This window comes from Eumetopias jubatus, unplaced genomic scaffold, assembly GCF_037043125.1.
Source record: "Eumetopias jubatus isolate StellerSeaLion01/CBP00866 unplaced genomic scaffold, mEumJub1_p1.0 scaffold_14, whole genome shotgun sequence".
Lineage (NCBI taxonomy): Eukaryota > Metazoa > Chordata > Mammalia > Carnivora > Otariidae > Eumetopias > Eumetopias jubatus.
The window spans coordinates 20964055-20977442 of NW_028274820.1; the positions used below are offsets into that span (position 1 = coordinate 20964055).

A 13388-nucleotide genomic window follows, 5' to 3' on the forward strand; every position below is an offset into this window, starting at 1 on the left:
ACAAGACCATTCAAAGAGGGGAGCAGTCTTTTTTTTTTTTAGATTTACTTATTTATTTATTTGACAGAAAGAGACACAGTGAGAGAGGGAACACAAGCAGGGGGAGCGGGAGAGGGAGAAGCAGGCTTCCCCCGGAGCAGGGAGCCCGATGCGGGGCTCGATCCCAGGACCCCAGGATCATGCATGACCTGAGCCGAAGGCAGATGCTTAACGACTGAGCCACCCAGGCGCCCCGAGGATAGTCTTTTTAACCAATTATGTTGGGGAAATTGGATATACACATAAAAAAATGCAGTTGGACCCCACACACCATCACAGGTTGTCTCACACCCTTTACAAGAATTAACTCAAAATAGATCCAAGACCTGAACCTACTACAACTATATAATTAGGGGAAAACCTCATGACATTTGATTGACAATTTTTAGGATACAATAGGTTGGTTTCATAAAATTAAAAATATTTGTCTACAAAGGATACTATCAATAGAACGAAAAAGCAGTCCACAGAATGGGAGAAAATATTTGCAAATTATATATCTGCTGAGGGGTTAATACCCAAAACAAAGAGTTCCTTAAAACTCAGCAATAACAAAACAACTTAATTAAAAATGGGCAAAGAACTTGAAGAGACCTTTCATCAAAAAAGAAATACAAATGACTAATAAACTAATTGAAAAGATGCTCAATATTACTAATCATTAAGGAGTACAAATCAAAACCACAATGAGATAATTTTTTATACCCATTAGAAAGACCATTATTAAGAAAAGAAAAACAAGTGTTGGTGAAGATATGGAGAAATGGGAACCCTTTTGCATTGCTGGTGAGAATATAAAATGGACCAGCCTCTGTGGAAAATGATATGATAATTCTTCAAAACATTAAATATAGAATCACCATGTGATCCATAAATTCCGGTTTTGAGTATCTACCCAAAAAGTGAAAGCGAACACTCAAATATTTACACACCCCTGTTCTTAAGAGTGTTATTCATAGCAGCCAAAAGGTGGAAGCAACCAAGTGTCCATTAACAGATGAATGGATCCAAAACATGTTACACAGATAGAATGGAGAATCCTTCAGCTTTGACAGGAAGGAGATTCTGACACATGCTACAACATGCATAGACCTTGAAGACTTTTATGCTAAATGAAATAAGCCAGGCACAGAAGGACAAATACTGTGTAAATCCTCTTACACGAGGTACCTAGGGTAGTTAGATTCATACATAAAGTAGAGTGGTGGTTGCCAGGAGATGAGAGTTATTTGATGTGTACAGAGTTTCAGTTGAGGAAGATGAAAAGTTCTGGGGGCAGGTTGTCCTGATGGTTACACACAGTATAAATGTACTTCGTGCTGCACAATTGTACACTTTAAAAATGGCCCAAATTAAGAGTTTCATGTTATGCGTATTTTATACAATTAAAAAAAAAGCTGGAAGAAAGAAAGATGATGTAAGAAAAATAGAAAATATCTCAATGTGTAGAGGTCCAGGTAGAATGGCCTCTTGTAATTGAAATCTGCACATATTTAATATGGCAGTATGTACTGAACTTTCCTGTATGTGGTAGCATCTTCAGAAACTATACCACGTGTTGGCAGACTTTTCCTGTGAAGGGCCAAACAGTAAATATCTTGTGCTTTGTGGGCCATGGGGTGTTCATAGCATGTGCTCAGCACTGCCATTACAACAGTGTGAAAGTCATATGCAGTGTGTCAGCAGATGAGCACAGGTGTTCTACAGAAACCTAGTCACAAAATCAAGTGGCCAGCCAGGTAACAGAGGTTTTTGAAACACAGACGTCTTCTATGATACCTGATAGACCAGTGCCCAGTCCTGAACTAGTTCTCCGCTCTCTGGAGGTGTTTCGGATAGCCTAGCCCGCTCCATAATGTGTCACCCAGGAGAATATTGAAAGACTGGTAGAGTGTGGCTTCTTCCAGGACTGCAAGGATGGCCAGCAGTAAGAAATCTGTTATGTAATTAATCGCACTAGCACATAAAAAATCCATATGATCATATCATTGGATACCAAGCAGCATTTTATACAGTTTAATGTGTAAAAATATCCCATATAGGTTAACTTAAATATGAAAAATAAAAATCCCAGTTAACTAAAAGAAAGAGAAAAATTAGTAGAAGGGATTTCGATATTCTTGTGGGGAAGGCCTTTTTTTAAAGATTTATTTATTTATTTTAGAGAGAGGGACAGAGTGAGTGGGCGGGGGGTGGGGGAGGATGTGAGAGAATCTCAAGCAGACTCCCCGCTGAGCATGGAGCCCAATTTGGGGCTCCCTGTGGAGCTCTGTCCCACAATCCTGAGATATGACCTGAGCCGAAACCGAGATTTGGACACTTAACCAACTGAGCCACCCCGGTGGCCCGAGAGAAAGCCTTTCTAAGCATGACTCCCCAACACCAGAAATCTTAATTGGAAAAAAAAAATTCAGATAGGCACAGAATAGAATTTTCATATGGCAAAATATAATGTAATAAAAGTTAAAGGAAAAATTGGATATGCTTGTAGATGTATCAAAAACGTCATGGGGGCGCCTGGTTGGCTTAGGGGAGCTCGTGACTCTTAAATCTTGGGGTTGTGAGTTCTAGCCCCCACATTGGGTGTAGAGATTACTTAAAATCTTTAAGGGGGCCTCTGGGTGGCTTAGTCAGTTAAGCGTCTGCCTTTGGCTCAGGTCATGATCCCTGAGTCCTGGGATCAAGTCCTGCTTTGGGTTCCCTGCTCAACGGGGGGTCTGCTTGTCCCTCTGGCCCTCCTCCCCCCACTCGTTCCCTCTCACTTTCTGTTGCGCTCTCTCTCAAATAAATAAAATCTTAAAAAAAAAATCTCGGGGCGCCTGGGTGGCTCAGTCATTAAGTGTCTCCCTTCGGCTCAGGTCATGATCCCAGGGGTCCTGGGATCAAGCCCCGCGTCGGGCTCCCTGCTCCGCGGGAAGCCTGCTTCTTCCTCTCCCGCTCCCCCTGCTTGTGTTCCCTCTCTCGCTGTGTCTCTTTCTCTCAAATAAATAAATAAAAATCTTAAAAAAAAAAAAAAGCATATATTATAATCAGCAAAAATAAAGATATTTCCATTTTGGCAAGAATAATAGGGAAGGATAAAGTGTTATTTATTCTGTTTGTCTTTTTTTTTTTTTTAAGATTTTATTTATTTGACAGAACACAAGCAGAGGGAGAGAGAGGGGAGAAGCAGGCTCCCTGCTGAGCAAGGAGCCCAATGTGGGACTTGATCCCAGGACCCTGGGATCATGACCTGGGCCGAAGGCAGATGCTTTGACTGAGCCACCCAGGTGCCCCTATTCTGTTTGTCTAAGCAAAAAGGTATTTAACAAGGGGGAGACATTTCTTGAGAAGTTTCAAATAAGTTTTAGTGCAGAAAGACTGATTTAAACAGATAATACCATGTATAACAGCTTAATGAGTTGGTAGGATTTATACTAGCATTTTAAAAACTGATGTGATACTAAATGTTAATGAGTGAACATGCTCTTCATTTTGTTCTCTCTCTTTTTTAAGTTCCTTTGGCATTTACATTTGAAACCTTTATCATTATATTAGTTTTTCAACTTACTTTTACATTTAATAAAATATATAAAGTGAACATGATTTGTTACTGCACCGATTTTGACATATAAAATTCATCGTACTGCCAAATTAAGTAAAATAAATGATGTTTAATTTTAGAGCTATCCTACAGAATTCCTGGACTGAAGTCATGGATTTAATATTGAAACCCCGTTCTGGAGGTGAGAATAATATTCATGTTAATTAAAAAAAAATAGAATATCTTGTTAGGTATTCATGGAATTGCTTTGAATAAAAAGTATGTGTGCCTTTTGGGGGTAGTTATTTCAGAATTTTAAAGATTTTTTTTGCAGTAAAATAAAAAGGATAGTTCATTTTTTCACAAATTATATATTTGAGATTTATAATTTATATCCTTTCATCTAATTTATTCATTCATAAATTAATACATTTATTTCCTTTTCCGCATGCATTACTAAATCTCTGAACATGCAGGAATCCAGACACATTTCACTTGTGGTTAGTTTGTTAAAGCATAGTGTAATAGAATGTAAAGACTGGGCCAAAAAATGTTGAGGGTTTTTAGTTTGAAGAGTTTGTAAAAAAAACTCCCCAGAAAGTACCTCTACATTCGTACTGTATAAAAAAAGATTTAAATACTACTGTACAAGGGCACTGGGTAGCTCAGTCAGTTGAGCGTCCGACTCTTGATTTCAGCCCAGGTCTTGATCGCAGGGTTGTGAGTTTGAGCCCCACATTGGGCTCCGTGCTGGGCATGGAGCTTCTCAAAAAAAAAAAAAAAAAAAAAAAAAACTGTACAAATTATCAAAATAATTATGCCCTTTGGGTAGTTATTCATTTGCAAATTAAGAGAGATAAAGTTGTCTAATTTTAAGGAGAGTGGCCTATTAAATTTGCCAACACAGTAGAAAAAGAGAAGGAAGAAAGGACTACATGGGTTTTGTTTTGTGTTGAATCAGCCATGATCATGGAATAGTAATGGTCTTTAAATCCTGGGGTGGCGGCACCTGGGTGGCTCAGTTGTTAAGCATCTGCCTTCGGCTCAGGTCATGATCCCAGAGTCCTGGGATCAAGCCATGCATCGGGCTCCCTGCTCGGGGAAGCCTGCCTCTCCCTCTCCCGCTCCCCCTGCCTGTTTCCTGTCTCGCTGTGTCTGTCAAATAAATAAATAAAATCTAAAAAAAAAAAAAAATCCTGGGGTGGCAGTAGGTGAACAAAGCCGGCTCGTTCAGTACACTCTGCCTGTCCCGCCATTTCACATTCTGATGGGTATTCGCAGGTGAACAGAAGCTGTTCAGAGTACCTGTATTACAAAGAGCATTTTCTAATTTTGTGTTCTCTAGGAAGCACATTAAGTTATGGAAATCTGTCTATTCGATAAATTGTTTCAATCACAGCTTTTTTTTCCCCCAGCTGAAAAGGGCTACTTGGTTAAGTGCAGGGAAGAGTGGGCGAAGACCAAAGACCCAGCTGCTGCCCTCAGAAAACTTCCCGTCAAAAGGTGTGTGGAAGGGCAGCTGCTTCGAGGACTTTCAAAATATGGAATGAAGAATATAGTCTCTGCATTTGGCATAGTGAGTGCTATTTGTAAAGTCAGGCGAATGACTTGAGGTGGCTTAATGCTTTTTAAATTTTATCTTTAAATATTTTACTAAATTTTGAAAGAGCAGAAGGGAAATAAGGATCCTTTGGTGATCTCTGAGTGCCGCGTTACCTGAGTGATCCTTGTTTGTACCCTGAATGGCGATGGGGGTGGTGGGTGGGTGGGGGAAATGTTGGCAATAGTTATTAACATTGAGGGCATGAGAAAAGCATTAAAGTGGAAATATTGTCTGCAAAGAAATTTAAATTAAGCGTCTTAGTACTTAGAAATTCACAATCCTTCTTAGAGGTCATTTCTTGATCATTCTCCAGCATCAGCACTGTAAACTACCTAAGTAAGGGGTTGCACGAGAAGTGGTTTAAATGATTGCGTTTGTTTGGTTTCTTCGTGGTGGTTCAACAGTGGGTCCTATCTTGGCACGTGTGGCCTGTGCTAGTATTCAAATATCTATAATCCAGAATAGACTGGTTATAACTCTTCAACTTCAGTCTTATTTACGCTTCCCCAGGCAAACAAAACACAATTTTTGCTATGTGAAATTAGTTGTCCATTCAGTCATCTAGGTTTTCTCCTTCCATGGAATTATCAGGAAGAAAGCACTGTTTGCACTGTAAGTGATGTGTAAATTTCTACAGTTTGAGCCCTGTGTCTTTGATTCAGGGTAGAGGTTCTCCCAGAGTTGCTTTGTTTGCATGAATGCATGGCAACCACTGCATTCGGAGCTGACTGTATACCCATAGCCAGAGTCAGAGAAGTTCTGTCTCTCACACTGGGTGCTGCACGTCAGTCACTGTTTCTATCAGCCATTAGAAAAATGACAAGGTATGAGCTGCTTATCCTAGGGGTCACCACTAAACAAGTGAGATATCTTGGAAAGTACAGTACTTTTAATATTCAGAATATGTATTTTTTTCCTTCCTTCCAGATACCAAGAAATAATCGCTTAATGTATATTCATAGCTACCAAAGCTATGTATGGAATAACATGGTAAGCAAGAGAATAGAAGAGTACGGACTGAAGCCCGTTCCAGGTGACCTTGTTCTCAAAGGAGGTAAAAAGGCAGATATCCTCATTATTCCACCCAACTAGAGTTGTTTGACATTGGTGCTTAAAATCCAGCCTGGCCACTACTTAGAGAGATGTCTAGTAAGGTTGAAGTGGAAAGACATTGTAAACTCAGATTGAACAGTTTGATTCTGTGTCTTTAATGAAAATATATATCCAGTTTGGGGCACCAATTAATTAAGCATCTGCCTTCGGCTCAGGTCATGATCCAGGGGTCCTGGGATGGAGCCCCGCATCAGGCTCCCTGCTCAGCGGGAGTCTTGCTGCTCCCTCTGCCTGCAGCTCCCCCTGCTTGCACTTTCTGTCTGTCTCTCTCTGTCAAATGAATAAAGCCTTTTAAAAAAGAAAAAATATATATCCAATTTGCGTAAGCACCTAACTCTCTCTGGAGGTCTCTGGGCCTCCATTTTCTCAACTAGAATAAGATTTGGACTCAGTGTTGCCTTAAATCTTTTTCCAAACTATAATCTGGGTCTTGCAAACTCCTCTCTACTTCTAGACATACCTTGGCCTCTCAGCTGTTGTCTGCCAGTTTTAAAGAGTTTCTTTAAGTCAACACTCAACTGGAGCTCACTTTACATACAGGCCATGATATAGCACATTTAGTGCATACCCTGTGCCCGCAGCATTCATAAAACACAGATGATCCCATCCGATGCTGAGCCCTCACTACGGGCCAGGCCTTGTGCTAAGCCCTTTGCCTACATCTTCCGGTTTAAAGCTCATAGTATTCTGTGAGGTATTCTCTCTGTTCTTCAGACGAGGTTCACAGGGTTCCAAAGCTGGTTAAAAAAAAGAAAGGGCAGGGATTCAGAGTCAAAGTCTGCCTGTTTCCACAGTCCATGTTCTTCTGGCATACCCGGCTGTCCTTCTACTATCTGAAGACATAGCCTGCTCATCTACACATATGCCCAGTAAATCCACTAAGGTTTCTGTTGAGAAATTTTTATTAAGCTGAATTAATAGTTTTTAACCTCATCCAGTGTTGATTACATCCAGTGTATTTTGATGTCCCATTTCATTCTCTAAATGCAGATGGATTTTTTAAATTATTCTCTTAGCTGGGCGCCTGGGTGGCTCAGTCGTTAAGCGTCTGCCTTCGGCTCAGGTCATGATCCCAGAGTCCTGGGATCGAGCCCCACATCAGGCTCTCTGCTCCTCGGGAAGCCTGCTTCTCCCTCTCCCGCTCCCCCTGCTTATGTTCCTGCTCTCGCTATCTCTCTCTCTCTGTCAAATAAATAAAATCTTAAAAAAAAAAAATTATTCTCTTAGCAGAATGCATCCATTGATGATAGCGTTCTAGATAGTATTTTTTTGTGTTGTTTAAAAAGGAAAAAGGCGCTGATTATTTAAAGCAAACATTCTAGGGGCACCTGTGTGGCTCAGTCGGTTAAGCGACTGCCTTCAGCTCAGGTTATGATCCCAGGGTGCCGGGATCGAGTCCCACATCGGGCTCCCTGCTCAGCAGGGAGTCTGCTTCTCCCTCTGACCCTCCTCCCTCTCATGCACTCTCTCGTTCTCTCTTTCAAATAAATAAATAAAATCTTTAAAAAAAAGTAAACATTCTAGAAAATTGAGGGTGTAGCTGAGAAATAAATTTTTTTTTTACTTTCCACTTATCTCAGTCCATGATTTTTATTTCTTGGGAAATAAAGAAAGGACAAAAAGATCTCTAACTTCATTTCTTTAAGCTTTGTAGGCCACTCAGCCATGTCAGCTTGTACTTCTGACTTCTTAGATGGGTATAATTTTAGAAGATCAGGCTCATGCAGATATACCTATTTTCATAATTTTTCTTAATTTCTCTATTTGTGACTTTGCAGCTACAGCCACCTACATTGATGAAGAAGATGTTAATAATTACTCCATCCATGATGTGGTAATGCCCTTGCCGGGTTTTGATGTTATCTACCCAAAGCATAAAAGTAAGTTCCCTGTCTGGGGAAAATAGTTAAAGTCTGACAGGGCACCTGGGTGGCTCAGTTGGTTAAGCAGCTGCCTTCGGCTCAGGTCACGATTCCAAAGTCCTGGGATCGAGCCCCACATCGGGCTCCCCCTGCTCCACAGGGAGCCTGCTTCTCCCTCTGCCTTCCGCTCCCCCTGCTTGTGCTCTATCTCTGTCAAATAAATAAATAAAATCTTAAAAAAAAAAAAAAAAAAAGTCTGACGTATTTAAGCCACTGGCCGCCAAGGGTAGAGAGAGGGGGGAAAATTCAGTACTTGAAATATAATTTTAGAACTTTGATTTCCATCAGGTTTGAAGATGTTTCGATTTCAAGCATTTATAAATCATGTTTATGTCTAAAGCCCCCCAGGAAGGGATGTATTCAGAGGGATAATTAAAAATTTTTTTTTTATTTTTTTTATTTTTAAGTAATCTCTACACCCAGCATGGGGCTCAAACTTATAACCCCAAGATCAGGAGTCACATGACCCACTAACTAAGCCGGCCAGGCGCCCCCGGAGGAGTAAATTAAGAAACAAAATTGTGGCAGTACTAGTGGTAGTTGTAGGTAGTATTGGTGTTGTTACCAGGGTTGCTCTTACTACTGGCGTTATTTAAATTTCTGAAGTCCACTAATTCTTATTAAGGATAGGAAGGCTTTGGAAAAAGTCATTGAGAAAGCGAATGGATAGTTCTACTTTAACATTGCTTCTTTTAGCCTTTTTTGTTTGACACCATGTAAGTAATACCTGCTTACTATGTTTTAAAAGTCAACGAGCACAGAAGTTTATAGAGTGAAAAGTTAGAATTCTCTACCCTTATTTCCCGTTCCCCACAGGCTGTTATGAATTACTTCCGTTACCTTCATGGATTAGGGTTGGGGAGGTTGTGGATTGGAACTTTCATTGTTCAAGGATTCAGAAATTGGAAAAAAGAAAGCAGCTCTGAGCACGGGACCAGCTTGGTGGATCTGACCCTGGAAGTTTACTCCTAGCCAGAACGGGTCTGTGGGAGATTATTTCTTCTTGTAAAAAAATCTTTTCTCTTGGAGCGCTTGGGTGGCTCACTCGGTTAAGCATCTGACTCTTGATCGCAGCTCAGGTCTTGATCTCAGGGTCGTGAGTTCAGGCCCAATGTTGGGCTCCACACTGGGCGTGGAACCTACTTAAACAAAAACCATCTTTTCTCTCAAGGGACGAGAATGAATTTTCCTTGTCAATGTTATATTCCTTGAATTATAGAATGATTAGGTATTAACACCCTTCTTTGATAATGCAGATACTTAAAAAAGTTAGTCATCTGCCACTTCCATGTTGATTAACACAATCAAAATACTGTGCTTCTAATACTTATGTGAGGTTGACTCCACTGAGGGACAGGAGTAGAGACGAGGAGAAAATGACAAGGGAGATGAGGGAGGGGCAGGGAAGTTCTTCCTACTCTGATGATGCCGTTAGGTCCCGAGGAGACACTGATTCCAGGAACTAGTGAGAAGGAAAGCACTTAAGATGCTCAGAGCTTCCAAGAAAGAGAAAGTAAACATTCTATTCTTTCTTGTACCTCTCAGGATCAGAAATGTGGGCTAATACCAGTTAATCTATAAATTCAGCACAGCCGTAGACCAAGCCATTCATGAAAACCTTGTGACTAAGACAGAGGCTCACGGACTGGATGGGTGGTGGTTTGGGCCTGTGGGTTGGTGACATACGCACACTCGGTGTCCCACAGTGCTCAATTTGGGACCCCTGTTGTCTTATAGGTGTGCTGTGAGGGAGTCTTTCCTTCACCCTGGTCTACCCAGTATTTTTTATGAATAACTTGAATAAAGAAATCTGTTTATCATGTTTGCAAATTATGTTACCCAGAATGGTTAATACTAATTATATGAAAAATAGGTTTTTTTAAAAGAACCACAGAAGGCATTGAATAGGGTTAAATGTAAATTGTTATTTTGTAAAGGCCTAGTTTGACAGTCTACATAAAGTATCTGGAGTTCTTACAGAACATCAGGCTGCTACCCTGAGACTGATGAAGTGTTTTATGGGGAATACAGAAATGGCAGAGGGACGGTGGGTGGCCTAGAGAAGAGACGGCTTAAAGGGCCAGTATTCGTGAGTACATGTGGAAGAGCGCAGTGAATCGGCCGTGTTCCAAACCAGTCAGCAGAAGTTCTAGAAAGACAGATTTCAGCTTGGAATAAGGAACTTCTAACATTTGTGTTTCTCACGAAGAAGTGGTTACCTGTAACTCGCCCCAGCAAGCAAAGGCTAGATGACTGTCTCTCTCGGGTGTTACAAAACAGAGTCCACATTAGGTGCGAGGCTGAGCCCAGATGGTTTTCCCGGGTCTTCTCTTTTTATGTGTATATATTATTTATATCTCCCTTCCTCCAGAAAGAGTTTGAGGCCTCTGTACATGGTCTCTTCCAACTCTGAGAATGTGTATATTGTAGGTGAATAACTTCTGATGAAATGCTTTTTGTAGGGGCGCCTGGGTGGCTCAGTCATTAAGCGTCTGTCTTCGGCTCAGGTCATGATCCCGGGGTCCTGGGATCGAGCCCCGCATCAGGCTCCCTGCTCAGTGGGAAGCCTGCTTCTCCCTTTCCCACTCCCCCTGCTTGTGTTCCCTCTCTCGCTGTGTCTCCCTGTCAAATAAATAAATAAAATCTTAAAAAAAAATAAATGCTTTTTGTAGTTAGCTTAAGAACCTTACGCTCCAGATACTCTGGCTGCTTGCAAGAGATAACTTACAAGTTGGTCCAACCTAAGCTGGAGACACCTAGTCCTGGGAGTAAGTCCCTAAATTTTGATTACAGAGAACAGGATGGATTATAAATTAGAGGGACTGGTTTTGTTAGGATGATCTAACTGAATTTACATGTTACTCTCTTTGTAGTCTAGCTTCAGCTTGCTGGCATGCTGCATTCTGACTAACTTTTTGTATTTTATAGTCAGTGAAGCCTACAGGGAAATGCTCACAGCAGACAATCTGGATATTGACAACATGAGACACAAAATTCGAGATTATTCCTTATCAGGAGCTTACCGAAAGATCATTATTCGTCCTCAGAATGTCAGTTGGTGAGTGATAATCTGGAATAAAATAGAACTGAATTATTATGTGAGATTGAAAGCTTTTGTATCACCTGTATATTTTGCAGTATTTACAACCTGGTGTAGAAGTGCTCCTTGCTGGGGCGCCTGGGTGGCTCAGTTGGTTAAGCGACTGCCTTCGGCTCAGGTCATGATCCTGGAGTCCCAGGATCGAGTCCCACATCGGGCTCCCTGCTCAGCAGGGAGTCTGCTTCTCCCTCTGACCCTCTTCCCTCTCATGCTCTCTATCTCTCATTCTCTCTCTCTCAAATAAATAAAAATCTTAAAAAAAAAAAAGTGCTCCTTGCTGTTGTCACTATTATTATTATTGCTGCTACTTGGATTTTTCAGATCATCAGGAAACAAATGAGTGAAAGTGGTTAGGTTTACATTTTATTGACCTTGCTAAATTATTGAAGAAATGTGCAGAGAATAGACTTTTTCCCTATTAATAAAAAATTGAGATTTATTGGGGCACCTGGGTGGCTCAGTTAGTTAAGTGTGCAGCTTGGTTTTGGCTCAGGTCATGATCTCAGGGTGGTGAGATTGAGCCCCGCATCTGGCTCCAGAGTCTGCTTGAGGGCCCCTTCTCCCCCACTCTCTCTCTCTAAAATAAATAAAAAGAGATCTTTTATTTTTTTTAATTTTTTTTTAAAGATTTTATTTATTCATTTGAGACACAGAGATACAGAGAGAGAAAGAGAGAGAGAGCATGAGCAGGGAGAGAGGCAGAGGGAGAGGGAGAAGCAGGCTCCCCGCTGAGCCAGGAGCCTGGTGTGGGGCTCGATCCCAGGACCCTGGGATCATGACCTGAGCCGAAGGCAGACGCTTAACCATCTGAGCCACCCAGGTGCCCCAGAAAGAGATCTTTTAAAAATTGAGATTTGCTTACAGAGCTATCCCTGAGCAAGCTACCTTTATTCAGAATTAGCTGTGAGTTCCAAATACGGATCTGTTTAATGTCATGTTTCTAAAGAGAAAAATAAACATGTATTAACTCATTTAAAATATTTCAGTACCTAATGTAAACTAAAGCTTTATTTGATAATTTTTAAAACAAAATCTTCTGTTAGCTGTCCATTGCCAGGAAGTTCTCTCTCTTCCCTCTCTCCATCTCTTTATCCCTTGTACCTTCTCTCCTCTTCTCTGGGTGGTGTGATGAGGTTGGCAGGATTGGACTTGGTCCTCCCCACTCCAGAGAGCAGTGCCTCATGAGTAATGCAGTGTTGTTAGTAGTGAAAACCACTCTGGAGAAAACATAAATGCCATTATTAATTCATTTGCATCTGTGCAAAGTGAAGTTTAGTACTTATCAAGTACATATAAAGAGAATTTCTATCCTAAGGAAACATTTTACATTTTTTTAATATAGGCTGGCGTCCTTTGTCACTTTGCTGTATACTAATATAAAAGCAATACTCACATATATGATCTGGCCCTATCCTGTTATCAAATGGTCCCACCCAGAATTATATCCAACAGGCCTGTGTGTTTTCCTTTCTAAGCAAATGGCAACGAGCAGCTTAGTACCGTTTATGGCAGTTCACGTTCACACTTTTCTCTCTTTATGTGTTTTGAAGGGAAGTCGTTGCATATGATGATCCTAAAATTCCACTCTTCAACACAGATGTGGACAACCTGGAAGGGAAACCACCACCAGTGTTTGCTTCTGGTAAGTTTACTCAGCGCTCAGTTCTATGTCAACTGTGAAATGTTTTCTCAATCAAAAACGTAAATTATGGGCGCCTGGGTGGCTCAGTCAGTTAAGCATCTGCCTTCGGGTCGGGTCATGATCCCAGGGTCCTGGGATCAAGCCCCGCATCAGGCTCCCTGCTCATCGGGGAGTCTGCTTCTCCCTCTGCCTCCTCCCCCCTGCTCATGCTCTGTCTCTCTCTCTCTCTCTCTCTCTCTCAAATAAATGAATAAAGTCCTTTAAAAGAAAGAAAAAAAAAAACTCTTGTAATCACCACCACCTTCCACCAGCTTGGTGATTTCTATTTTGTGTTTTGTCATCTTAGTTTCATGGTTATAGCTTGATAATTAAAATGGTAGATTTCGCTGAAAATGAAGGAACATTACAGAAGATTGTGGTGTTAGATGATCAGATATTTCCTCCAC

The 13388-nt window shown here is 41.1% G+C and overlaps 1 protein-coding gene across 2 annotated transcripts in view; it reads left to right on the plus strand.

Annotated features, from left to right (window-relative positions):
- Positions 1 to 13388, plus strand: part of PUS7 (pseudouridine synthase 7) — a 65187-nt gene that overhangs the window by 41346 nt on the left and 10453 nt on the right. For both annotated transcript variants that reach the window (XM_088018457.1, XM_028119808.2), the window contains exons 10-15: positions 3703 to 3764; positions 4978 to 5138; positions 6093 to 6219; positions 8057 to 8158; positions 11129 to 11258; positions 12851 to 12942. In XM_088018457.1, coding sequence (XP_087874583.1) covers positions 3703 to 3764; positions 4978 to 5138; positions 6093 to 6219; positions 8057 to 8158; positions 11129 to 11258; positions 12851 to 12942 — 674 coding nt within the window. The remainder of the gene's footprint in view (positions 1 to 3702; positions 3765 to 4977; positions 5139 to 6092; positions 6220 to 8056; positions 8159 to 11128; positions 11259 to 12850; positions 12943 to 13388) is intronic.